Genomic DNA, 26,235 nt, shown 5'->3' with positions numbered 1-26,235 from the left:
CTAGTCGGGAACTGAGGAGAATGCCCTTGTTCCAGGCTTGACATTGGTCACATACTTACTATATATATGCATCCAGTTCTTAGGAATAGATCTGTTTACTTTGTTTAATAGCATGGGGTATAAACAAAGAAGCGAGGAACCGTGTGTGTGTTACTGTCATCTAATTTCATACGTGTTTCTTGAAAAGGGTGTGATTGATGTGAATGTTTAGAGAAACTTTTTCCCAAGAGAATCAAGTGAGATCTTCTGGGTCACTGAGTCTTTCAAGTGAGTGTCACCTTTGTGGCCTCACGGCAGCCTGGGTGGCGTGGCGCTGAGCTTCCTGGGGCAGGCAGCGCTCTGTCTGAGTGCCTGCTACCAGTGACAGGACTGCCTGGCGGCCCCCTGCGATCTCAGCGCGGCCTGCTGTCTGTTAGACAGGAGCGGGTGCCACCGCGTGGCGTGGCCGCCTCGGTGCTTTCTGACTTGGACATGTTCTGATTTTGTGAACGTGAATTGGTTTGGCCTGGAGTGTGGCTGAGGACACGGGAGAAGACTTACGGCTGTTCTTTGCTCACTTTTTTCCACCTGCAGGTGGTTTGACGTGCTTCAGAAAGTGTCTACCCAGTTGAAGACGAACCTCACCAGCACCACTAAGAACCGCGCAGATAAGGTGAGTGACAGGTGGCATCCTTCGGTGCTCAGCACTTTCCAGGTTGGCTGCTTGAAGGTTTTGGTTGAAGTCTAACTCAGTTTGTTCTTTCTTTTTTCTTTTTTTTTTTTTTTTCATAGAACGCTATTCACAATCACATTCGTTTGTTCGAGCCTCTGGTTATAAAAGCTTTAAAGCAGTACACAACCACAACGTCTGTGCAGCTACAGAGGCAGGTCTTAGATTTGCTGGCACAGCTGGTTCAGTTACGGGTCAATTACTGTCTTCTGGATTCAGATCAGGTTTGTCACCCTTAGCTTTCATCTGCCATACCTGTCGTAATTTAATAAAAATTACCTGTAGCAGACACTGAAATCTACCTTTAAGGAACGTGCAGTTTGCTATTTGCACGCTGGTTGCCGCTCCTTACCCGTTTCATGCGCCAGCGTCCAGGGCCTGGGCGCATGGAGGACGCACTCCTGCCTGTGTGAGGCTGTGTCCAGGTTATTAGCCTGTGTGCGTGCGTCAGAGGCCTTCCTGCCCACTCACCCTCCCCACCCCAAGACAAGTGAATTTAAATTGTAAGGTACAACGAAGATTTGTTGTTTGGGGGGCATTTTTGCAAAATCCAGAGACTTGCTTTAAACACGCTATCAATTACGACATTTGCTTTCAAGCAAACTAAAGTTGGTTCACATCTTTGAGGAGGAACTAGTGCTTAGAACAGAGTTGGGTGCCAAACTGGCACTAGTCCAGTCCTGGAGTGCTGCTGTGCCCTCGGGGTCCCCTTCCCTGTCAGCAGCCCTCAGCATCCGCCCCTTCGAACGTTGGGGTGTGCGGGGAGAAGGTGGACCCACGTGGGCACCTCATTACTAAGCCAGTCTCGGGCCATCTGTGCCGCTCAGTGTGTGTGAACCAGAGCCAGCGAGTCGCCGGATAGGCCTTTTCTGTGCTGCTCGGCGTTTCCTGTTTCTCCAGGGCTCTCACCCCCTGGTTCAGTAAATGTACTTACGGGATTTCTGGAAGTGTCCTGAGCTATCCCGTCTCACAGAATACCTCTGAGTTCTTGTATACAAACACGTTTGTCTGCTGTCGGGAACTTGTTAAAAAATTACACAACTAAGTAGGAAGAAAAGTGACCTAGTTTGCACATTTTAATTATTGATATGAAATTTTTATTTTGCTCTGTAGGTGTTTATTGGATTTGTGCTGAAGCAGTTCGAATACATTGAAGTAGGCCAGTTCAGGTAACAAACAGCTTTTCGTTCTTTTAGATTTCTTGTCCTCATGACAGAGTTATATAGAATTTTAGATTGTTAAGATGAACGTTTACTTTAAAGGATTGTTAAGCATTTTTGCCAAATATTTTTTTTTTTTAAGTCGAACTCTGATCAACACGCTGTGTGTTCTTGTTTCTCTTAAAAATTAAGGAGTAAGTATCTCAAGACTTGTTTGGCAATGGTTCTGCACCTGGGAATTACAGGTGTCAGTTTTCATGTCACATCTCAAAACATTTCATTGTGGTAGTGGGGCGCTAAACCAAATCTCATCTGCCGGAGCACTAATTGTTTCAAACTTCTGAGAGAAAACACATTTTAGACCCGGCGGTCTTCAGCAGAGGTGATTATGACACACTTGACTTAGGTGACTTGCGGCTCTTCCTTGCCGGACCGTAAGGTTTGCTACTTTCTCCTACGGCACTTACGGCTGTGTGAGTATAATGACCACGCGTTAGAATCGTTCGGTCTCCGAACTGCAGGTGACCCTTGAACAACGTGGGTTGTGGGGGCCGGCCCTGCGCCCTCAGAAATCCTGTTCAACCTGTGACTCTCACAAAACTGACTACCAAGAGCCTACTGGTGACCAGAAGCCTTGCTGATCATGTAAATACTCGCTTACCACGTGTTCTGAGTGTTCTGTGTATTCTGACAATCCAGCGAGCCAGAGAAAAGAGAACGTTGTTAAGAAAACCACGAGGAAGCTAACGTACGTTTGTGGTATTGTACTGTGTTTATAGAAACCCCGCGTTTTATAACCTGCGTGGTTCGGGGCTCACCTGTCCTCAGTAGATAGGGACGCACGGAGAAGAAGGATGCATTCTCAGCATCCCTTGGGTCTAGAGACCCGGTACTTTCTTACTCCAGTTATGTGACATCTTGACTGCATGATTTGAGACAAGTTGTTTTGTCTCCTTTGAGTCTCAGTTTCTTCAACTGAAATGAGAAGGGGCAGGAGGAGACGTAAGAACATTGTACCTCTGGGCGTCCAGTGCTGTTGGGTGCTCTCCGGCGCTCTCACTTAGCTCTGCCCACCGCCAGCTGCCCACCCCCAGCACACCCTGTGGGAGCTGGCCCGCCTTGCCGCTCCCCCAGCGTCTGTCCTCATCCTCCCCTCCCCCCTTCTTCCCTCTCTTCTCCCCCTTTTCTTCCCTCTTTTCTCCCCCCTCCTCTCCCTGCATCCTCCCATCTCCCCTTCCCCCCTCCTTCCCTTCTCCTCTCCCCCTTCCTCCCCCCTCCTCTCTCCTCATCCTCCCCTCCCCCTTTTCCCTCCTTCCCTTCCCCTCTCCCCCTTCCTCCCCTCTCCTCTTCCTTCATCCTCCCCTCTCCCCTTTCCTTCCCTCCTCTCTCCCCCCACCTCTCTCCTCATCCATCCCCCTTCTCCCCTCCTCTTTCCTCATCCTCTCCTCCCCCTTTCCCCTTCTTCCCTCCTTCTCTCTCCTCCCCCCGTCACTCTCCCCTTCCTCTCCCTTCCCCTTCCCCCTTTTCTTTCCCCCTCTCTCCTCATTCTCCCCTCCGTCCCTCCCCCTCTGTCTCTCATGCTTCCTCTTCCTCTCCTCATACTCCCCCCCCCTTTCCCTCCTCCTGTCTCCTTCTCTCCCTTCTCCTTCCCCTCACTCTTCCTCCTCTTTTCCCCTCCCCTTTCCGAATTTTCTGCACCTCCCTCTCCCTTCTCCCTCACTCTCACCACTTGCTTCCCTCCTTCCCCTGGCTCTCTCCCTTTCTCTTTTGCTCTCTCTCAACTTGGAATCATGAGTAATTTCATGTTTATATTGATTATGCGTCATAATTTTAAAAGGAAGCGTCTAAACGGATGTTTTTGTTTCTAGGGAATCAGAGGCAATTATTCCAAACATCTTTTTCTTCCTGGTATTACTGTCTTACGAGCGCTATCATTCAAAACAGATCATTGGAATCCCTAAAATCATTCAGCTCTGTGACGGCATCATGGCCAGCGGGAGGAAGGCTGTGACACATGGTAACAGGACAGCCCTTTCACGGTGACCTTCAGTACTGATGTGCTCGACGGTGCTAGTCTTCATCACTCCAGCTTCTGGTTGTGTCCACTGCTGCTCTGTGTGTGCGTGTGGGTGCAGTGCGCGTGTGTGTGTGCGTGTGCATGCTGCTTAGAGATGCCGCAGAAGGGACAGAGCAGACCTACTGTCAGGAGCTTGTGACCTCCTGACCTAAGAATACAGGAAACAGTAGGGCGATCTAAGGCACAGATAGAATCTGACATAGATGCTCTTGTCGAATTACGTGAAACACAAAAACCCGAGAAATCCAACTTCTGTGAGGACCCTGGTGCTGGAGGGAGTGGCTTGGCCTTGGAGCAGGACCTTCCGTTCTGCCTGGTTATCCTATAGAGGCGAGTGAGGACCACAGAAGATGGTCAGCGGCTCAAGCAGCCTCCTTCACCTGGGCAGTGAGGCTGTGGTTTTAAGAATAAACTTGGGGTGCCTGGGTAGCTCAGTCAGTTGTGTCTGACTTCGGCTCAGGTCATGATCTCACGGTTTGTGAGTTCAAGTCCCACATTGGGCTCTGCTGACAGCTCGGAGCCTGGAGCCTGCTTCGGAGTCTGCGTCTCTCTCTTTCTCTGCTCCTCCCCTGCTTGTGCTCTGTTTTCTCTCTCTCAAAAATAAACATTTAAAATTTTTTTTGAAAAAAGAATAAACTGTAAACCTTCTCTTAACTTTTTATTATTATTTTTTTAATGTTTATTTTTGAGAGAGAGAGAGAGGGAGGGAGGGACGGACGGACGGAGTGTGAGCAGGGGAGGGCAGAGAGAGAGGGAGACACAGAATCCGAAGCAGGCTCTGCGCTCCAAGCTGTCAGCACAGAACCGGACGTGGGGCTCAAACCCAAGAATCGCAAGATCGTGACCTGAGCCAAAGTTGGACGCTTGACCGACTGAGCCACCCAGGGGTCCCCTCTTTGAATTTTTTAAACTGATCTTGCAGCATTTTCCTGTTGACTCCTCCCTGGCTCCGTTGTCAGGAATCAGTAGACTTTTGAACTTTGGCAGGGGTATGTCCTAGGACCTCTGCAGAGCCCAGATGTGAGAAGGGCGCTGTGGCATGCAGTGTTCTCTGTGTTCCCTGTTCTGTGCGCTTGCGGTAAAGCAGGTGATCTGTTGACGGGCAGGGACTCCATGCCATCTGATTTCCATAGTCGCTGGAGTCACTTTTGCAGTGGCCTTGCGAGGGCCGAGATTCACACCTCAGCAAAAGTTCACACTTGTACACTTTGGGAATTGGGGTTCCTGGTGCAAATGTCAAATAGAGGGATGACTAAGGCTTCCTAGACTAGAGAGTCTTTGGATGGACAACCAGTGGGCAACCAAACCCTAGTATTTTGTCTGGAAAGCTGGTCATCTGTAGAAAAGTCAGTAACTATGCTGTGTGTGTGCCACTGGGTTGCATGTGCCGTGTGTATGTGGCCCTGGGGGTGGGCGTGCCTTTGTGTGTGTGGCATTGGCAGGCAGTGCCTTGCAGTGACATTGGTGATAGGATCGGGCCACCCCCTTCCCAATGAAAGACATTTCGGAGAAAGTTGTTCATGTAGTGGTGATAGACTAAGGAATCTACTTTGCTATTTTTGATAAGACAGGACTGGGGGGAAGGGCTTTATCTACTGATAGTGAGTTTATTACTTAAAATAGCATAGAAATCTGATACTCTATAAATATTTTCTGCTGAAGAACACAGTCATCTTTTCAGGTAAATCTTTAGGTAGATGAAGCATTAGAACAGGATGTTGATATTTGAGTTAGTTTGAAGATTTTAGTTTGAATTTGACTTTTGAATTTGTGATTCTTTTTGTCAGATCTGATGTTACATCACGGAAAGCCTAGGTGTATTTTTTTTAAGATTTCACAAAATCATCAGTAAGTGTTCAAGGAAGAGCTATGGCCTCCATGACGGTATACTGATAATTCATAGCACTCGCTGATAAGCTGAATTTATCCTTTATCATAAGCCACGTATGGATTAGGGTTTTCTTTATTTATTGAATTGAAAAAAGTTATTAATGTTTTATTTATTTTTGAGAGAGAAGGAGACAGAGCACAAGCAGGGGAGGGGCAGAGAGAGAGGGAGACACAGAATCCGAAGCGGGCTCCAGGCTCCGAGCTGTCAGCACAAAGCTTGATGCAGGGCTTGAACCCGTGAATCATGAGATCCCGACCCGAGCCGAAGTCAGATGCTTAACTGAGCCACCCAGGCACCCCTAGGGTTTTCTTGTGTTTTGGACACGTTTGGGAGGCGTCGAGCTCTGTCTGCAAGTGTAAACGTCGCGTGATGCCTCCTGAGCCTGCCTTTCTGTGCCCACAGCCATACCGGCTCTACAGCCGATAGTCCATGACCTGTTCGTACTGAGAGGAGCCAATAAAGCTGATGCAGGAAAAGAGCTCGAAACCCAGAAAGAAGTGGTGGTGTCCATGCTGCTGAGACTCATCCAGTACCATCAGGTAAGGGGGGGGGGGGGCACTCGCTGGCACTGCAGACGCAGCAGGAAATGTCCTGTGGCCCACTGTCCGCCAATTAGTGGGTGTTCCTTCGTGCCACCCTGGGCTCTGGGGCTGGGGAGAGGCCAGAGAGGGGTAGGCTTGCTGGGACTTGGTATTCAAAGCCGTACAGCCACTTGGGGAGGTCACCTGCCACCTGGCTGACAGTCACGGGGTCATTCAAGGGAGTAAATACGTTGGAAACCCTGTTTTCCAAAATGACCAAGAATCAGTTACCTGACATTGACCGAAATGATAGAATTCTAAAAAATGATTTTAAAAATATCGCATCTGAGGGGCGCCTGGGTGGCGCAGTCGGTTAAGCGTCCGACTTCAGCCAGGTCACGATCTCGCGGTCCGTGAGTTCAAGCCCCGCGTCGGGCTCTGGGCTGATGGCTCAGAGCCTGGAGCCTGTTTCCGATTCTGTGTCTCCCTCTCTCTCTCTGCCCCTCCCCCGTTCATGCTCTGTCTCTCTCTGTCCCAAAAATAAACGTTGAAAAAAAAAATTAAAAAAAAAATATCGCATCTGAAATAATGTAAAGACTTCATTTGTACATCTCTTTACCACCTGTCGATGTAGGTAAGGCGAGGGTCTTTTCCTCTGTGCTGGTTGTGGTTTAGTTTTCCTTAAGGTGGAGCAGGAATTTCAGGCCGTTTGGGGCGGCCTGAGTGCAGAGGTCTGGCCTCTCCCGTGACCCCGCTCTTAGCTTGCCTGGCCTTCAGAATTTTTGTCAGGCTATTGGTCTTTGAATCTGAAAGTCATAAGCTTCTCTCACGGAAGCACTTTCTTCCGTGCATTCTCATCTTGGTGACTCTTTGTAATGTTGACTGAAATCCCGTGATTACGATGTAGAGCACCAAGCACGATGGGTTGGAGGGAGGCCTAGAGAGTGGCCCGTCAGCCACACGTGCTCGGGGAGCTTTTCCGCCTTTTGAGAGGACAGAGGATCGGGTAGCCTTGCTGAGGAGAGTCTACACGGAGTGCACACTCCCCTCTTGGGGGAGAAGGGCTGCCAGGCCCCTTGAGTGGAGAGGCAGCTGTGGAGGGGCGGTCGGGGCCGGCTCTGTGGAGAGTGGGCCTCAGTGGGCGCATCTCTCTTCATGGCGCTTGTGTAGACCAGGGTGACAGGTGTTCTCTATAAACAAGCAGGTGACAGGTATCTTCAGTGTTGTAGACTGAAACACCTCACTTCAGCTGCTGTGGACGATGTCCCAGCCGGTGCGGTCATGAAGTGTGCGGCTGTGTGCCGATAAAACCGTATTTACAAAAACAGGCTTTTAGATGTCTCTGCTCAGAACTGGTGCTCGACCAGTTACGATGTGCATAACTCTTCTGAAGGTAAGTACTACTTGGTAGGAGATTCCCTTTCTAAAGAGCACCAAGTTGAAATTAACGGACACCAAAGTCACGAGGCATCTGTAGAAAAGCTTAATCAAGGCTGTGTGTGTGTTTCTCCGAAAGTTTATATAAATTTTATTTTCTTTTTGTGCCTTTTCTCTGGCGGTGAAGCCTTGTAAGTTCCGTAGAAGCACAGGAGTACCGCGATGGCGGGTGACTGCAGCTGAGCTGTGCCCCTTGCGCTTTCTTTCGGTGTCCCTCGTGTCGTGTGTCCCGGGCCGGGGCCGCGTCGGGGGCAGCAGGCCCTTCTGGGCCTCACGTGTCTTTGCACCCTGGAGTCTGACCCGCCTGCACCCCGCAGGTGCTGGAGATGTTCATCCTGGTCCTGCAGCAGTGCCACAGGGAGAGCGAGGACAAGTGGAAGCGGCTGTCCCGGCAGATCGCCGACGTCATCCTCCCGATGTTGGCCAAGCAGCAGGTTTGTGCCCCGACCGCGTCATTGCTGTGGAGTCATTGTGACACGTTTGTAAGCGGCAGCGCTGGTGACCGGCATTTCATTGAATCAAAACGCGTTCGGCTTGCGATCCTTATCAGTGCCGGTCTCAGGGCAGGGATTTTCGTCTATTCTCAGTGGCCACCTCAGGTTGCCTTTGTCTCCTGCTTCACAAGAGTGGAACCTGAGGCTCAGAGCTGTTACCTAGCCCGCCCAGGGGTGCACAGCTGCAGCGTGCCCAGGGCCGGGGCTGTGCCGGTCTGACTCCAGAGCCGTGTCCTTTGCTGTCCGGTGGCGCTGCCTCCCTCATTCTACTCACTGACCTTCAAGTGTTTGGTTTTCCTTATCGCTCATAAAACAGTTTAGCAGTGGTCCATCGTTTAAGCAGAATTTCTGTGATCAAACGATGCGGTCAGTTATTTCCACGATCGAAGTGGAAAGATGATCTGGCTGTGCTGTACAGGATGGAGGCCGCCCGTCGCACAGCTTCCGAGCCATGGCTGCCACCAGGCATCAGAGGGCGGATGCCCTGCGCCCTTTGTAAACGGGGTGCTGGGGTGTGTCCGGGGGTGGCAGGGGAGTGTGCTGACGCCCTCTAGGAGACGGCGGCTGTCAGCAGAGCTCTGGTCTTCAGCGCTCTGGATGCAGTCAGCAGATACCTGTTTGTTCATCTTGACTGTCTCCGCCAAGGAAGCAGGTAGTCCGGGTAACGTGCGGTGTTCCTGGCTCCTGGCGGTTGGTGCAAATGTGTAGACACGCTGTGGCAGTAGTTACGGTCTTCAGAGCTTTGGCCTCGTTCTCGTTTCCTAGTGGGCCTGTCATCCTGGCATGCTGAAGCCAGTCAGAGGGACGGAGTCTTGGCTTCCGATGGCACTGACTGATGGCAGTTTTAATGAATTGGGTGTTTTAACGTGGTCCTGGATTCCATGCCTGTGGATCTATATTTTTAGAATAGCACTCCAGAAACTTTCTTCCGGTCTCTTACTCGCCATGTGCACGATCTAAGGAAGGTGGAGGTTGAAGGTGGGACGCCTGGTAAACGTCCACCATGGAACCGCATGCGAGCACGTCCGTGAGACACTGCCGAGCGCCCGCCTGGTGGCTGAGCACAGGTGCACCTTCCCCGGGAAGTCGTGCAGGGCATCCCTCGGTCCCTGCGGCAGACGTAGACGTGGTAGACGTGAGCCGCGCCCGTGAAAAGCCTGCCCTCTTGGAGTGACAGTTTTATTGGCTGGAGATGGAGGTGACAGACATCAGGAAGTAGATTAGTCATGCGTAAAACCAGATGACAGCAGGGACTGTAGGGAAAGCCGAGGAGAGATGGGTGTGTCAGGGCGGGGCTGCGTTGCTAAGTTTGTATAAACTTGACCGGTTTAGAGCTTTTTAGGCTCATCATCAGTGAAGACCCTGAGGTGGGAGCCTGCCCAGTAGGTTCAAAGAACGTGGAGAGACCATACGGGTGGAACAGAGTGTTCGTGCGGAGCAGGGAAGGCAGCAAGGGTCTGGGGGTTGGGTGGGCCTCTCTGGCCAGCGTGGGGGGCTTGGGGAGGCCCGTAGAGGGTTTGGTACAAACGAGTGGCCTGGTGTGATTTGAGAGCTGAGGCAGCCTCAGGGCGGGCGTGAGGGCAGAGCAGGGGGACCCGCCTAAGGCATGGAGGTGGCGTGCACCAGGAGGGCGAATGGCATGGCAAGCAGTAGCCACCTGTTGGACATAGGGTGCAAGCAGAAGCAGTAAGCTTTGCGGCTTCTGTGTCGATGTGAGGAGGGAGGCACGTCGGGGAGGAGAGGAGATCCTGGTCTGGGTGTGTGCAGCCGGCATACCCAAGAGGCACCGGGGGAGGCTGAGGTAGGCATTTGGGCGTCCGAGTCTGCAGCTGTCCAGACGGAACTGGCCAGGAGGTGAACGTCGGGATGGGAAGAGATCACCATGGGACCCGTGCAGATGGGGAGGAGAAGGCCAAGCTCTGAGTTTAGGGGCCAGAGAGATGAGGACGAGTCCGTGAAGGAGGTGGGGAAGGAAGCGTGGGCGGGGTGGGGGGTAGCATTGTTAAAACCAAGGAAGGAGGGCATTTTGTGGAGAAGAGAGGGGTCAGCTTTGGGCTGCTCATAGGCCCAGCAAATGAGCTGGGAGCTGACCCTGCATTTGGCAGGCTGGAAGCCACCGGGGAGCAGTTGGCGGGGGTGGAGGGCGCAGAAGCGTGGCTCAGGGGTGTTGGTGGAGAGGCATGGGGCAGAGGCTGAGAAGGAATAGATGTGGGGTGGCAGCCAGAGGCGGAAGGAGGGGTCAGGGCCTGGGCCTCACTGGGGGTGAAAGCGGAGGGGGAGTGCCCCTCACAGGGCACACTGGGGTCGCCTGGTGTGGGCCCGGCGCACTCCTCCTGAGGACCCAGAAGAGAAGGAGCTGGCGGCAGGTGTAGGCCTGGTGGAAGGAATGGGGGTTGCAGAAGCTCTCAGGATGGTCTCCTTACCTGCGGGGGGGGGGGGGGTGGGATGTGAGAACAGCGCGTGTCTGCAGCCATGTTTACTGGGTCTGAACACGCTCTTAGTGATGAGCATTAGGAAGGCAGCGGTTGAACACGTTTTGGTAGAACCTTAGCTTGGAATATTTTGCATCCGTTAAAAATGTTAGATTTTAAAACCTGTTGCCTCAGGAGTTTTCCGTTACGATTTTAAGGGAAAAAAGCCGAGACATTTATAACATGATTTTTCAAAACAACTTAAAAATCTCTAGGTGTGTGTGGATACGTGATCGTAGGAACATGGGGGAAGTTAAAGAGAAGTACGTACAGTTGACCCCTGGACAGCACGGATTTGAGCTGCACAGGTGCACTTCCACGCGGATGTGTTTCTCTAAATACAGGACAATACTGTAGATGTGTTTCGTCTTCCTTGTGGTTTTCTTAATAACATTTTGTCTTCTTTATCTTACTGTATTGTGAGAATACCACACATAATACATGTACGTAGCACGTGCCACTGAACTGTTTTTGTTATTGGCCAGCCTTCTGGTCAGCAGCAGGCTGTTAGTCGTTAAGTTTGGGGGGAGTCGGAAGTTACACACGGATTTTCAACAGTGTTGGGGGTGGGTGCGTTTGACCCCTGTGTTGTTCAAAAGTTAACTGTACACCAGCTTATTAAAGTTCGTTACAGCTGGCCGAGTAGGGATGAGGTGCAGGTAAAGCAAAGAAGGAAAGAGAGCGTGTGTGACACCCCACTTCGCTAAATGACGTGTGCACAGAGAGCCACACTGGAGACTCGTCCCAGAACGCGGGCGGGGATTGTCCCAGAGTGGTGCGGTTCCGGCCGGCTTTTCCATACTTTTAAATCTTTGAATGTTTACAGAAAATGTACGTTGTTTATGTAATAAAGATCTAAATGAAAAGGTTGCCCTTGTGAAAAAACTTCAGCAGCTGCAGTGTCCTAAAAGCTGTTTGCTTGCTTCACGTCTAACGTGAGGACGTATGTAAGTGCAGGGGTGGTAAGGGCATTTGACCTTGAGGTACCTAACTTGAAGTAGAAATGTTAACATTTTTGTTGGCTTACGGGAAAACTTTTGTGATGTTTGATTGCAACAGATGCACATTGATTCTCACGAAGCCCTTGGCGTGTTAAATACTTTATTTGAGATTCTGGCCCCTTCCTCCCTCCGTCCCGTGGACATGCTTTTACGGAGTATGTTCGTCACTCCAGACACAATGGTGAGTAGCCCGCGTCGTGACGGCGTCTTAGATTCATTCGTCACTGTGTGGCACGGTGGTTCGTCAGCTGCCTGCGGGCCCTGTGGGGCCGTGGCCGGGCCAATAATTTGCATTTTAAACAGGTTCCCAGATGGTGTTGATGCTCTTATCTGGGACCGCACTTTTGAACTAATGATAATTTATTAGCTTTATTGATAGAATGGTAAACAGGAGTGATTTTCATTCATGAAACTGGCAATTAGGAAAAATTTAATTTTCTTTTTCCTTTATAACTTATTTTCTTTCTTTTAGGCACCTGTGAGCACTGTTCAGCTGTGGATATCAGGAATCCTAGCCATTTTGAGGGTTCTCATTTCCCAGTCAACTGAAGACATTGTTCTTTCTCGTATTCAGGAGCTCTCTTTCTCTCCATATTTAATCTCCTGTCCAATAATTAATAGGCTAAGAGAGGGGGACAGTACTTCGACACCAGAAGAACACAGTGAAGGGAGACAAATGAAGAGCTTGCCGGAAGAAACATTTTCAAGGTATGCTCTCTGTCTGTGCCTTTAACCAGCCCGCGGCCTACGGCCCATCCATAAGTCTTCGGTCACTCCTGGTCTCACTTCAGCGCTGCGAGTGGGTAAAGAGGTCTGTGTGGGTGTGCTTGCTCTGGCCCTTGTGCCTCATCTGTGGCCCTGGGTCCATGTCTCTCCTGCGTCTCGGTCACATCCCGTCTCATGTCCTCGCTAAAGACCACACTGTGGCTCACCATGGCGGTGGGCACTGAGGGCCCGCCTGCCCCCTGTGCTGGCAGTGAGGGTGGGTGTTGCCTGAAGAGAATTTACAAAGCTAAGAAGACCCACTAAAGGTCAGTCTCCTTTTTATTCTCACGTGTGTTGGCCATTCTAAACACAGTCATAAAATCCTCCTTCCTGGCAGCGTGACCGTTCCCTCGTACTCCCCTTGTTGTACTTGTGGCATCGTGTCTACCCTCGCTGATTATTTGGAACCTCCTTGAGGGCAGTGATCACAAGTCAGGGCCAGTAACGCATGTCATCTAGATAAGCGTGTGTCCACTTTTTCTGGATTCCGGGTGCTCAGTAAGGTAGAGCTGGCAAGATGTCCAGTGAGCGTGGCTTGTGCTGACGTGCTCCTTCTAGGCAGGTCCTCGTAACATCCATTTAGCTGCCCCTTCACTGGTCGTCGGCGGAGATGCCTGTGCGTTTGTGGAGGTAAATCCAGTAAACCTGCTTGACACCCTCTTGGTTGCAAGTTCAACCGGGTGGCCTGTGGCTCCCTCTGCTACGTTTAAGCAGGTGGCTAAAATGGATGAAACATTAAATTCCTACAGCGGGTTGCCGGCTTCTATTTCTGCGATACTTTCTGGTTTGCAAAGCTTTAAAGAAACACTGCATGTCATTTTATCCTAACAGTCCTGAAGTTATATATGTGTCCTGCCATCTCATAAATGAGGAAGGTGATGTGCAGAGAGGGAGGGTGACTTAATCCAAAGGGATGGTACTAAATGTTACACTTTGTTCACTTCACTTCTGTCTTTACTCCCCCCGTGTCTACTGTATGTCACATAAGTGCTCTGTAACAGTCACCTAATTCGCCATCACATTTTCCCCTTTCTTTGAAGATTTCTACTACAACTAGTTGGCATTCTTTTGGAGGATATTGTTACAAAGCAGCTCAAAGTGGAAATGAGTGAACAGCAACATACTTTCTACTGCCAAGAACTGGGCACTCTGCTGATGTGTCTCATCCACATCTTCAAGTCTGGTAGGTGCCTCAGACCGACCTTCGTAGAGCATCTGTGCGGTCCCTGTCCTGCGCCGGGCACTCTCGGGGGCAGGAACTTGGCTGCCCGGTGCAAGCTCTGCCCTGCTCACTGTGCACTGGAAGATGTTTGGTTGGTGAAAAAAATAAACCAGAGGGCTTCCTCCTCTTTTAAAAATTTGGAGGCCCGAGATCTTTTTGTACCTTTACATACGATTGTGAAGTAAAAAGGACAATGACCCCAAGAGAGAAGTCACAAGATGGCAGCCATGCAGTTTGCATAGGAAGCAGCCAATCCATAGTAGGACAGTCAGCGTGCTCCAAGAGAAAATGGATGTTTTCAAGAAGAATGCCTTGATTTAGATTGAATGAGTGGGAAGCTGGAACACTTGAGTTACAGGGTACCGCCATATCTTTTTTCTCTTAGTAGGAAAAACAAGAGGCAATTGTAATCTCTAGGAAACATAAGTAACATGACCAAGGACCTATAAAAAGAAATGCCATCCTTTTAGGTTTCTTGGCTTTGTTGGGAACTATATTCACGTAATCAATCATAATATAAATGCTGTTTCAGTTTTCAGGGTTTTTTTTTTAATATGAAATTTATTGTCACATTGGTTTCCTCAGTTTTCAGTTTTATAGTCAATGTATGAGTAAAACATTGAAAACTTACTTAACTGTAGTTTCCGAACAGAATGAAAATGTTTTTATTTCTGAGAAAAATAAAAGGGAAACTAACTTAATTTGGGAGTGGAAGGACGAGGTGGAGGGATGGAAGGGTCACTAATCTCCTCTCACATTGTTGGGGTTCTATAGTCATGTCTAAAGTTGACCCAACTGTAGCAGGATTCTCGCAGAGTCGTGACAGTGAGGCTTTTTTTTTTTTTTTCAGGAAGCAACTTTATTCCTGCGGGCACCGCTCAGTTGAGTTTGTACCCAAAGAATTGAGTCCCGAATGCCATGTGGCATAGTTTTTTATATATTTTTTACTTCTTTGTCTCCCGTATGTGGTAACGCATAAACGTGTGGTCTGATTAAGCGGTCTCATGTTACAAGGTCGTGAGGGATGTTGGTCACGTAGGCGTATAGTCAGGTTGCCTTGAGGTCTTTTTTCTTTCTTTAGGGAGGGGCCCTACCATATTCCCCCCTTTGGTGCTTGGATCCCTCTATTTTGGGTCAAAGAGCATCATCTTGGTTTGGAGGTTTATATTTTCATAACATCATTACACGAGTGGCCGTCTTTTTTTTTTTTTTTTTTTTTAATTATGGCCTCAATGAGACTGGAGGCAGACCGTACAACCAGGGGAGCTAAGCACGGTGGACTTAAGCAACCTCTCAGAATTAGGAGGATAATTTCTATGAGAGTTCTGAATCCCCTGAAAGTTGAAAACCATTCTCCAAATAACTCCCTGGGGTTTTAACCGTTCCAGGTCTGGGCAGGGACATGAGCAATCCTTTTTATTTGATTTGTGATTTCTTTTATGATTTTTTTCTCATTATCTACGTGTAGGCGGCAGTTGCTTAGGTTAAACGTTTTACAAACTTTTTTCTCAGAAGGAAGTAGGTAATCTAAGACCAAGCGATTTTGATAGCATGGCACATTTTGGTTTCTTGTTCGGCAAGTAAGTTTAGAGCTCTGGCAGTTTTATTGGTTAACTGCTTGTAGTCTGACTATGCGGTTTAGCATGTAAATGGGAGCGTGGTAGCCCCAGGACGCGTCTTCTGCCCAGGTGGCAGGGCCATGACATTGGATTACAGGCTCAGGAGGCCATCATTTTTTTGGTTGTCAAGGTGTAAGGCATGCTGCTTCCTTTGTTTCCCTGTTGCCACGCACTTGGACTCCCTGATGTCTCCCTCTGGTAAGTGGGAGCAGGAAGAAAGATGGACGAAGAGTTTCCAGCACACATGACCCTGACCAGCCTGCGGGAAGTACTATGTAGGCTGTCCTTCCACGTATCTAGTGTAGTCCACCTGGACCCGCCATTCGATGGCTGTGTTGACGTTGTCTCAGGCCTCTCGGAGATGAGAGAAGTTAGATAAGGGGTGGGGATCTGGTTCAAGGTGATCTGGGGTCCCCCACCATTGAGTTTTTTGGGCAGTTGAATTATAAAATCTTTGGCCTGGCATGTTAAGTTTTTAACAGAGATGACGATGAACTTTTTTCCCACTGGGCAAGACAGTTTTTCTCCAATAATTGAGCTTTTGAGAAGCCAAACCCCGACAATAGGACTGGGATATTTTGTTTTACTATAAGGTTTGTGGGGATCTAATTTTCTAGTCTCTTATCACCATTGTTTTCCCGTGTTGGTACCCTAGCCACAAAAGGAAGGTGAGTGTTAACAGGAACCTCTCACCACATTTCTAGCCAGCTGGGGCATACTCAGCCAATTCCGTGGCAAAGAGTAGAGCAGGAATCACAGTAACAGTGAGAAACAAGGCGTGACGGTGCCTCACAGCAAGGAAACATACAGAAAGTAAGGACAGTCTTTTGTTTCATCGGACCGTCGGTTCCTCAAGCTTCTGCCGTGCGTAGGTCAGTCAGCTTCTGGAGTGGCTGAAGCGGGGCTGCAGTCTCCCGGAGGCTCTGGAGTTGCACACTGCTTCTTCCGTATGGTCAGCTTGCGCGGCGTTGATGGATCAGGAATGCATTCCCAGTTTCGAGATGCCGGCTTCGCTCTGCTGTAGTGAATCCAGGGACCCACGTCAGCTACCTTTACTGCGGTAGGGGTGGACACAATGACAGTGGACGGGACCCTCCAGAGGGATTTTAGGGGTTGGACGTTCCACTCCTTTATCCATATTGTATCTCCTGGCTTAAATGGGTGAGTGTCTGCGGTCAGCTCACAGGTAATCGCTCCCTGACCCGATGGTGTAAGGTGGTTAGGGTAGAGCCAGTGGTCCACATCTGTTGTCTTACGGTTAGATTGCCTATCTCATTTAGATGCCCCCTTATGCCCTTGATAGTGGGGGGAGGGTGCCCATACAGGATTTCATAAGGGGAGAACCCCATCTGCTCCTTCAGCCTCCCGCCTGCAGCTGCAGTCTGCCTCCCTGAAGGTCCCTTCTCTCTCCCTGCCTAATGTTAACCCTTGCCCTATTTATTTCTCCGCTGGAACAGGGCCTGTAACTGCTGTTAGAGAGCAGGGTCGGTGACCACTCTGGCTTCTTCAAGCTGATAAGGGACAGTGTAGGGGTACAGCAGTTAGAGTCTATCCAAGGATCAGTTCAGTGGCCCACAGCATGGTTTTACAGGAAGGCTGGCAGGCATGAGGCGGCATAAACATTAGCAGACACAAGGAGGAAAACCCAGGGTAAAGATTATACTGACCAACAAGATGGCATCTTAAGGTAACGTCTACAGTTTTCAAACCTGTCAAACAATCTAGGAGAGACCCTGACTTTGTAAACAACATATGTCGGGGAAGCTTTCATAACCTAGGTGATAGAGAAGCAGGAGCGCAGTAAAAGTAATCAATGGTGGCTCTGTTTCCAAGAGTTTGGTCCTAATTTAATGAAAAAAAAAATTTTGTTAAGCATCTAATGCTTGTGAGGACTTATTTACAGTTTTGCTGAGTATAAGCAGACAGTCTGCTTTATTTTGAGGTATAAAACTTTTTCAAGAGCCAGGAGTTCTACCAAAGAAAGAGTCAAAGCAGCCATTTACCATTATTAATTTGCAAAAGTTTAGGCAAGCCAAACCTGGGTATTACTGTATAAAACAGAACTTTTATTACTTTTTGTGTCTTTTTTGTCTTGCAGAAGAAAGTCTTTACTCAATTAGTAAAAATATCAATCTATACCAACAGATGTTGGAATTGCTTTGACCTTGGCGTAGGAATGAAACCTAATTGTTAGTCTTTCCTGGGTGGCCTCCAGTTCCTTGACTGCCTGGGAGAGCAAGTTTGTGGTTGAAAGGATTGTTTCTAAGCCACACTTCACAGGCTGATACCATTTGCAGAACTGTCCTTGACAGGTTTTTTTCAGTAAACATCCTTTGGGCCATTTGATAAGTTTTGTCCCTCCCTAAATGAAAGGCCTGATGCTGTGTTTTAATCATCTTTTAGTTCGGTGAGCTTGGTAATAGTGATTGCCCTGCTCTGTTTGCAACCATCCCAAGGCCCGGAGAGAGTGTCTAGGAGTCAGACCCCGGTTTTTTTGGAGGGGGGAGTAGGTGGGATTGAGTCTCCCTTACTCATTGATATAGCCGGCAAACTGTTTTCCTGAACCCTGGTATCTACAACCTACAATATCCAGTAATTTCCCAAACTCACCTAATTGTTTATCTGTCCTGGAGTTGGTAGCACCATAGTCTCTAATTTAGTTATAATGTCTCTTTCTAGCAAGGGAGCAAGGCTCCCTGGCGTTATCAGGAAACAATGAGAAAAAATCAAGTTTCCCCATATACCCCCCCAGGGACTGAGAGAAAAATTTAGTTAGAAGTTTTCTGGAGAAGCCTCTAATTGTCATCCTGTGTTTGGATGGTTGGCCTGGAGTGGAAAGGACGACAGAAAAGGTAGCCCTGGTGTCAAGAAGGAAATCAAACAGTTTTCTTTCTATATTTAGAGTTATCTGAGACTCTGGGTTTCTGATGGACAGTTGGTTTTGGGGAGCCACCATGAAGATCCCCAGGCCCCGGTCAGTCCCTCCCAGGGACATTGGTTATCTGAGCCCTCACAGAGAGAGGTCCCCGAGGGCATTCAGATTTCCAGTGGTTGTCTCCACATAAGGGGCGTGGCTTATGGGATTTTCATTTTGGTTGTCCCCTCGGAGGACATTCTCGTTTTAGTGCTCCAAATGGCCATGTAAATGGCACTTGGTACCAGGACCTTGGGATGTCCGGTCTGACATAGTACATAAGGCCACAACTAAGGCCTCAGAGTTTTTTTTTAAGCCTCCTTTTCTGTTTTTGTTTGTTTGTCTTGTTTTGTTTTTTATTCTTATTTTTCTCGATCTTGGTTGTAATATATCCGCTTGGCAGCTTGTAAGAGCTCCTCCAGGGTCCCTTCAAGGCCAACAGCCAATTTTTGCATTTTTTCTGAATATCTAGGGCTGATTGAGTGGCAAATTTGTCCTTTAAAATCATCTCAGCCTTACAGGTGTCAGGGGAGATAGCCATATATTTAGTGAGAGCCTCCCTCAACCTCTCCAAGAAGGCCATCGGGCTCTCATTTTGTGTTTGCGAAATATTGGCTAATTTTAGCATAATTTAAGGGCTAAATCTTCGATTTCCTTAATTTTTTTTCAAAACATCTGTCTCATTAAGGGTCTGATTTAACAAAAGCATTGTACCTTTCTAGGTCAACTCAAAAACATACGTAATATTTTGAAAAGTCTTTATATGCTTATCCGATCAGAAAATTTACCTGGATCTCCTTTTATCTGTCTTAAACCTTGTAATGTAAACGTTTTTTCTTCTGGCATTCTAGCTCTTTGTAGGGGAAACATGGTTGTTACATTACGGGGAGGTCCTGGATAAGGTGGGTAGCAGGGACCAGAATTGTATTTTTTTACATACATATATAAAGAGATTGAGGACCCGAGGAGGAGGAGGAGGTTGAGGTGGGAGACGTCCCTCCCTCCTTGTCTAGGTCTGTTTTGGATACAGGTAAGGGGCCCTTAATTGTGTCCCCTCCTGATTGCTGGACTTTAGAAAGGGTTGCCAGTAAACTAGGATCCACCTTACGTTGCTTAGTAATGCCTTGGTTGGGGAATTACCCACCTATAGGAAAAAGGAAGAAGGTTGTCCCTCATCTCAGTTTGCTCCAGCTGGCCAGAGAAACCTCATCTCCTGGCCCCATGTTTTGGCCGGCTATGCGACTGGCAGCCAGAAGCCCTGTCAATCTTTCGAGGTGCCGAGAGTAGTCATTCTTAACCCATGCTTGACCCCGGGTCTGAGAGCTGGCCTGGTCGTTCCTGTTTCTCCTTACCCCTCCGTTTCCCGCCTGCAGGACCTTGGGGGTATGGACTGTGACCAAGCAAGACTTTTCATGGTTCTCGTAGGATGCGCTAATTTTATTCTGGCCCAGCGGTAACTTACACATTGATTATTGGCTGTTGAGGCGGGGGTTAAAGGGCCACAGTCGAGGCCTATTTCCCTGCCTTTCTCAACAATACCCACATAAATAGGTTTCAGCTATGTGGACATCCCTCTTTGGCATACAGCGGGCCAGGTGTAGTAAAATGGCTCCCATGTATCTTAGTGAAAGCCCTTCATACATCCTCCCTCCCTCCTACGGCAGAGGCACCCAATCCTCTGCTGAACAGGAACAGCACAAATGTGGAGGATTTGGAGGCCGGCACCGAGGGTGCTGCCATCACCTTCTCAGCTTCTGGATCAAAGAAGGAGGAAGTTTAATCTTAACCCGGCGTACTTTTAGAATCCTTTTATTTTAACCTTAGTCCGTCTTGGCCACACATAAAATTTCTTTTTAAAGATTTCCCTTCACAAACCTTCTACGACTTTTCTTTGTATTACATTTTGTCCCTAGCCATTTCTCTCCAAATAACCAGTCTCATTTAGGACAAAATTACTTTCTCTTACCTGTAACAAAAATATTTTTTTTATAACCTTTTTTTATATCTCCTACTTTTTTTTTTTAATTTTTTTAATATTTATTTATTTTTGAGACAGAGAAAGAGCATGAATGGGGGAGGGTCAGAGAGAGGGAGATGCAGAATCTGAAGCAGGCTCCAGGCTCTAAGCTTTCAGCACAGAGCCCGACGCGGGGCTTGAACTCACGGACTGCGAGATCATGACCTGAGCCAAAGTCAGATGCTTAACTGACTGAGCCACCTAGGCACCCCTGTATCTCCTACTTTTTACATACAGAGTTGGCTTTTCTTATTTTTATCAGTTTTAACTACATTTAGCAGATTTTTAACTCTTAGAAACCTTAGTCTCCAGTGAAAACTAGTAATCAGTTGTGAACTCTTGTTATATCAGAATTTTTTAGATGGCAAACTTATGAATCCACTAAGCATAAAGGATGTTTTCCCACAGATCCAAACGTCCTTAGTTTCTCTGCAGCAAGTCAGAAGCACAAACCTACATCTAGTCATTAGTGCTTTAACCTCTTATCTCGTGAGATATGTAATTAATTTAATCTTAATTTATCATGGAAGCAAAACTTTAACGTTTTAGGTTACCAAAGACTTTGAAAGCTATCTTAACATTTACCCATGAAAACTTTGAGACAGACAAAATTAACCATCATTTTAAGTCACCTTTTTGCTGACAAATTGCAACAGAGATGGCAAATCATTTGACCTTTAGAAAACCTCAGGAAGAAAAAAGTCTCATATATCTAATGCTGATAACTCTAAAGGTATGTCTGTTTTAAACCAACGAACTTAAATCCATTTAAATGCCAAATATGTTCCATCTGTGTCCATTTAAGAGTTAATCAGTTTGTTCCCCACTGTCTGTTTTTGCCTGGGGCACCAGTGGGGAGCTCTGGCTTCGGGGGTCTTCCGCTCCCGGCCTCTGGCGTGGGAGGAGAGGCTGATGACGCTCAAGCAGCCAGTTCTGCAGGCCGACCCCCAGGTGGAGCGGGCGGGGGTGGGGGAGGCAGAAGAGAGGAGGTGCCAGCAGAAGGCGGAGAAAGAGAATTCCCAGTTTTAATTCTTGTCAGCTCAGGCAGGGGCAGACTCTAGGTTTCTTTTGTTTTGTTCTCCACCAGTGGGATTAGGCAGTGCATGTCCGTCCAGAGAAGACGGGGAATTTCCCCGAAACGAAAGGAGTTTTGGCAGCTGCTTGGGAATATTCCTTACAGTCCCCGTTCTGAGGTAGAATAGCCAGAGACAGTTGGCTCTAATTGTCACAGTCATTGACCCAGGAAATGAACGAGAGACAAGTCCCCACACACAGTCACACGGCGACTCCAACCCGCCTCAGTCTCCCTGAGCTGGTTCCTGGGCCTCACGGGTTCCGTTGGTGCACGTGGGGTCCTCGCCCTGGTGCGCTGGGAGGGCTAGTCTGCTGTGGATCAAGCGGTCCGCTGGCGCCTGGCAAGGGCTCCTCTCCTGGCGCCCCAAGGTTCGCACCCCCGGTGGCAAAGGAGGTGGAAAAGCACCATCTCCGAATCCCAGATGAGCCCCCAGGTAATGTAGCCGGATCCTCACACAGAGTCTTGACACTGAGGCTTTTCTTTCCAGGAAGAACTTTCTTCCTGCCGCACCGCTCAGTTGGGTTCGTATCCAAAGAACTGAGCCCCGAACACCGCATGATGTAGCTTTTTATATATATTTTTTTACTTCTTTGTTTTCCATATATGGTCACACATAAACATGTAGTCTGATTAGCTGGTCTCATGTTACAAGGTCGTAAAGGATGTTGTCACGTACATGTCTAGTCAGGTTGTCTTGAGGTGTTTTCTCTTTCCTTAGGGAGGGGACCCTACCACACAACCAGGGGAGCCTGGGTGCCACAGTCATTTGAGCATCTGACTCTTGGTTTAGACTCAGGTCATGATCTCACGGTTTGTGAGTTCGAGCCCTGCATTGGGCTTTGTGCAGGCAGCATGGAACCTGCTTGGGATTCTCTCTCTTCCTCTCTCTGCCCCTTCCCCACTCATTCTGTCTCTCTCTCTGTTTCTCAAAAATAAGTAAACATTTAAAAAAATTACACAGTTGACACAACAAAAAATAGAGGCCATGGAGGCAATAGAACTAAAAACTTAATGACTTAAACTGACAGCATGAGTGACCTACATCTCTTCTCCTAGGAGAGAGTCTGTAACCACTACTCAGCATGACTCCGCTCATCGGCAGTTTCAGTTGCCGGGGCAGGACTCCTTCCTACAGTACAGCCAGAAGAGGAGTTACTGGTTTGAGTTCCTGCAAGTACAGGGGTCACTGTTGTCTTTAGGAACGAGCACCTCGGGCATTCTAATTCTCTTGCCTCGTTGAGTATTTCACGCTTCGACTCTGATTTCTGTGTTGCCTCTGTCATCTGGTGGGCTTCTTCCTCGTGGCCGGAAGGAGAGCCCCTGGCCGCCTGTGGTTTCAGCCCTGGCACGAGTCCTGTGAGTGTGCGTGAGCCCCCGGCGCTCTGGCCAGCGTGGGCAGGTGACAGATAGGACGGTGTTCATCGAGAGGGAGCGAGGATTACTTCCTAACGGGAAGGCCAGCGGCGCGGACAAACAGTCGTTGGTCTGCCACAAGCAATACAGCGTGTCGAGTGGAATATTGGAGGCAACCGTGAGAGCTAGAGACAGAAGACACAAGTAGTTGCCTGAAGAGGACGGGGCAGGGCACTCGTACCGTCAGAGCCCCTCTCTGTTACTGGAGTTTTGCGTCGCGCACGTGCTGCTTTAGTACAAGTTAAAACGCGTGTCAAGTACGTACCTCACGGCAAGAGATGGCTGTCGTTCTCAGCCTTTCTTCATTTGGCAAGGATGCGCCCAGTCCGCCCGGCCAGGCTGCGCTCTGGGTGCGTGGCGGTCAGCTGGGCCAGCGTGGCTGTCACAGGGCAGTGGGAAGGACAGTACACAGAGAAGCACAAGTCTGGCTGTTTCTGGGGAGGGACGCGGGTAGTGCGGCGGTAGGCGAAGCTGGTGTGAGGAGGGAGGATGGGGTCTCCGAGAGGCTCTGTTCGGCTAAGGCCCGAAGACCGCTGGGAGCGCAGGGGCGAGGGTCAGAGCGGCACTGGGGAGGCAGGCGGGGGCCGGGGTCGCGGAGAAGGAGGCGTCTTCATGGCTGCTTCATTGAGTTGCTGTTGCCCTCAGACAGAGGCATGGCCAGGATTCAATTATCCAGTGGACTCGAGTTTCAGACCCTCCTCGTTCCTGACGTTGAAAGAATTTTCGTTTTGAAGATCTTTTGATTTATGCTTCACTGACACACTGTAATGAGTTTAAAGTCAAGAAGATAATTATGCCACATGAAGAATAGGTTATTTTGAGTATGTTGGTCATTTTGATATCTGGCCACCGGTTGGTTTGGGTCTGATACCAGAAGGACAGCAGTTCATCTCCGAATGCTACTTTCTAACCCTCTTGGGGTAAGAGTGGCCCGTCCTGTGTCCTGCTCGTCACGTGGAGTTCTGCGCCATTCAAGGTGTATGCCAGCTCCCCGCTCTCCCTTCCCGCTCTTCCTTTTCTCAGCAGTCCACCGCGGGGCCTGCTGCATCGTGGGAACATTCCGTCTGCACTGATACAGTTGCCTCCAGCCATTTGTGGCTTTTGGGCACTTGAAATGTGGCTAGTGTGATTAAGGAGCTGTTTTTAATTTTATTTAATTTTAATTGACTTAAGTTAGAACAGCCCCATGTGGCTAGTGGCCGCTGATCAGGACAGGGTGTTGGGGGCGGGGGGGGGGGGCGGCGTGTTCTACTGAAGAGCTTGGGACTCGGTGCCGGGCACGTGGACTTTCCCGCCTTGTCTTGGATGCTGTTCGTTGGTTCAGTATTTGCAAATGAGGTGTCTGTGTGTATATAAATTTCCGTCTCCATCTCCTTTACTTTGCATTTCTTTTAAAGATACTGGGGGACAGAATTACCGTATTTCATTGGTTTTGAGATGGAGTTTAAATAAATAATCTTGCACGTTTATATAAATAAGGTGCACTTCACATAGAAAGTTGGTAATTTTCATTTATGCTTTGATTAAACAAAGGCAGTGAGTTCCACTCCACCACTAAAAATTGAGACGTTCAAATCTGTCCATTTCAGGTATTGTTTCTCAAAATGGGAACTAGTCTGAATAATGGCCTTGACCTCTGGTTTTGTCTTACTCCAGTCCCTTAGAGAAGGGGATAAGAATCCCAAAATCGTTTGCCTGTTTCATATTCAAACCAACATTAACACATGGCCAAGAAATACACTTGGCCTCCTTCTACAAACCTGGGTATCTAACACCCTGTCCTCTCTGCCGAGATGAGCCAGTTAGAAGCAGGTGGCAGAACACAAGGCACAGGCTGAGAGTGGCGTCGCTGTGTTGCTGGTGCGGCTGGGTTGAAGCCCTCTGGCCTGTGGCCACAGTAAGTCCAAGCTGCTTACTGTGTTGGATTCCAGTTCCACATCGCGTGCCCTTCCGCACCACAGTCTGGTCCAGATGCCCACTCTGCCAAGGGCAGCAGCAGGTGATAGACCCTCCTGGAAGCAGGGCCGGGGCCGGCAGAAGGCGGGCACCGCGTGCTCGCTTCCCTCCTTGTGGGCGGAGCAGGAAGGCTGGCAGAGCTCCCTCGTGGTGCTTCTGGAAGGGTCAGTGTTCCACTGCATGCAGGAACACTGGAAGAGGGAGAACATGGTTCCTCCTGCAGTAACCAGATGGACGTTGATCCACATTCACTCGGGCCGGTGTCAAGGCCTGCGGATGGCCGCACTGCCGGGACGACGGCGTGTGCGGGTGGGGTGGTGCTGCCTTTCACAGGCGGTGCCCCATCAGTCCTTAGAGCGGCCCTGTGAGATCCCCCTTTTTACTGATGAGAGAGTTGAGGCTCCGAAAGGTCATATGGTAAAACCCAGAAGGAAAACCCATCCATTTTTTCTGGTCCTTTGTCCTCTGTCTTACACCACGCTGTCTGGGTTGTTGATGGCACTTCCCGCCACCCTCGGAGTCCAATAATGCGGAGCCCCTGCCTCCCAAGCCCGCTTCTCCCACCTGCCCCAGCCCTGCCTGCAGTGCTCCTGGACAGACCTCTCTTTCAGCTCCGAGAGGACAGGACAAGGGGGGGTCTGCTCTGTGCACAGCCTCTGTCTGCCCTCCTGCCTCAGGGTGCCCTTCAGTCCTTTGTCACTGTCGCCGGGCCCCAGGCCCTGGCCCTTCTCCCAGGTCCTCAGGCCCACCTGGCTTCCCTTGCCTCCCAGCCACGTGGGACATTGTGCCCTGGGCCTGGCTTTCTTTCTTTCCCTCTGTCTCTGCCAGTGGTCGCTGCTAGGGACTGGGGAGGGAGGCCCCACCCAGGGCATCTTCTAACCCGAGTCAGGTACTCACACTCCTCTTGTGTGGAGGTTACATAGCTGCTGTAACAAGCAAGCAGCATTTCCATGGCTCACACAGCAGAGGGCTGCTCTCGTCTGTGTGCCCGTGCAGGACGGTGTTCCTGCTCCCTGGGGGCTCTTCTGCCTGTGGAGACCGGAGCCTGGGCCCCTGACCTTCGTGAGGGTCAGCACCCTGGCCTTGGTGGCTGAGGAAGCGCAGAGGGAAGGTAGACAAGACTGCCTTAGGCTGGAAGTGAGCTGCATCCTTTTTCCTGTGTTTCTCTGGTGCAGCTCTTAGCCGCCCCCACCCTTTACAGGGGCTTCCTTGCCCCGGTGGGGGACTGCTTCCTGGAGGGGAGACAGGCCTCGGGACGCAGGCTGCCACCTGACAGAGACGGAAACCAGGCATTTCCCAGGTGACAAACATCAGAGGTGGGCGTCACGGCAGGACCAGCAGCCCCATCGGCCACCTGCCAAGGGCTCCAGACAGACCAGGGGGCTTTCTAGAGCTTTTACCAGTGCATGTGTGTCCCACCCTCCCCTCGGGTCGGCTCATCTCCGGACAAAGAGACACAGCCCCGCAGTCCCTTCCTCCCATCTCCGCTTCCC

The 26,235-nt window shown here is 49.6% G+C and overlaps 1 protein-coding gene across 1 annotated transcript in view; it reads left to right on the top strand.

Annotated features, from left to right (window-relative positions):
- HTT (huntingtin) overlaps positions 1-26,235 on the top strand; it is a 149,282-nt gene that overhangs the window by 77,225 nt on the left and 45,822 nt on the right. The window contains exons 32-40 of the mRNA XM_047094146.1: positions 574-652; positions 772-933; positions 1,823-1,878; positions 3,738-3,886; positions 6,240-6,376; positions 8,113-8,229; positions 11,820-11,942; positions 12,234-12,469; positions 13,567-13,709. Coding sequence (XP_046950102.1) covers positions 574-652; positions 772-933; positions 1,823-1,878; positions 3,738-3,886; positions 6,240-6,376; positions 8,113-8,229; positions 11,820-11,942; positions 12,234-12,469; positions 13,567-13,709 — 1,202 coding nt within the window. The remainder of the gene's footprint in view (positions 1-573; positions 653-771; positions 934-1,822; positions 1,879-3,737; positions 3,887-6,239; positions 6,377-8,112; positions 8,230-11,819; positions 11,943-12,233; positions 12,470-13,566; positions 13,710-26,235) is intronic.

Source organism: Lynx rufus, unplaced genomic scaffold (assembly GCF_022079265.1).
Source record: "Lynx rufus isolate CCGP_SWC_20201006 ecotype Redwood Valley unplaced genomic scaffold, mLynRuf1.p SCAF_38, whole genome shotgun sequence".
NCBI lineage: Eukaryota > Metazoa > Chordata > Mammalia > Carnivora > Felidae > Lynx > Lynx rufus.
Note: the sequence above shows the minus strand (reverse complement) of the source record. Positions and strands in the feature narration are given on the sequence as shown.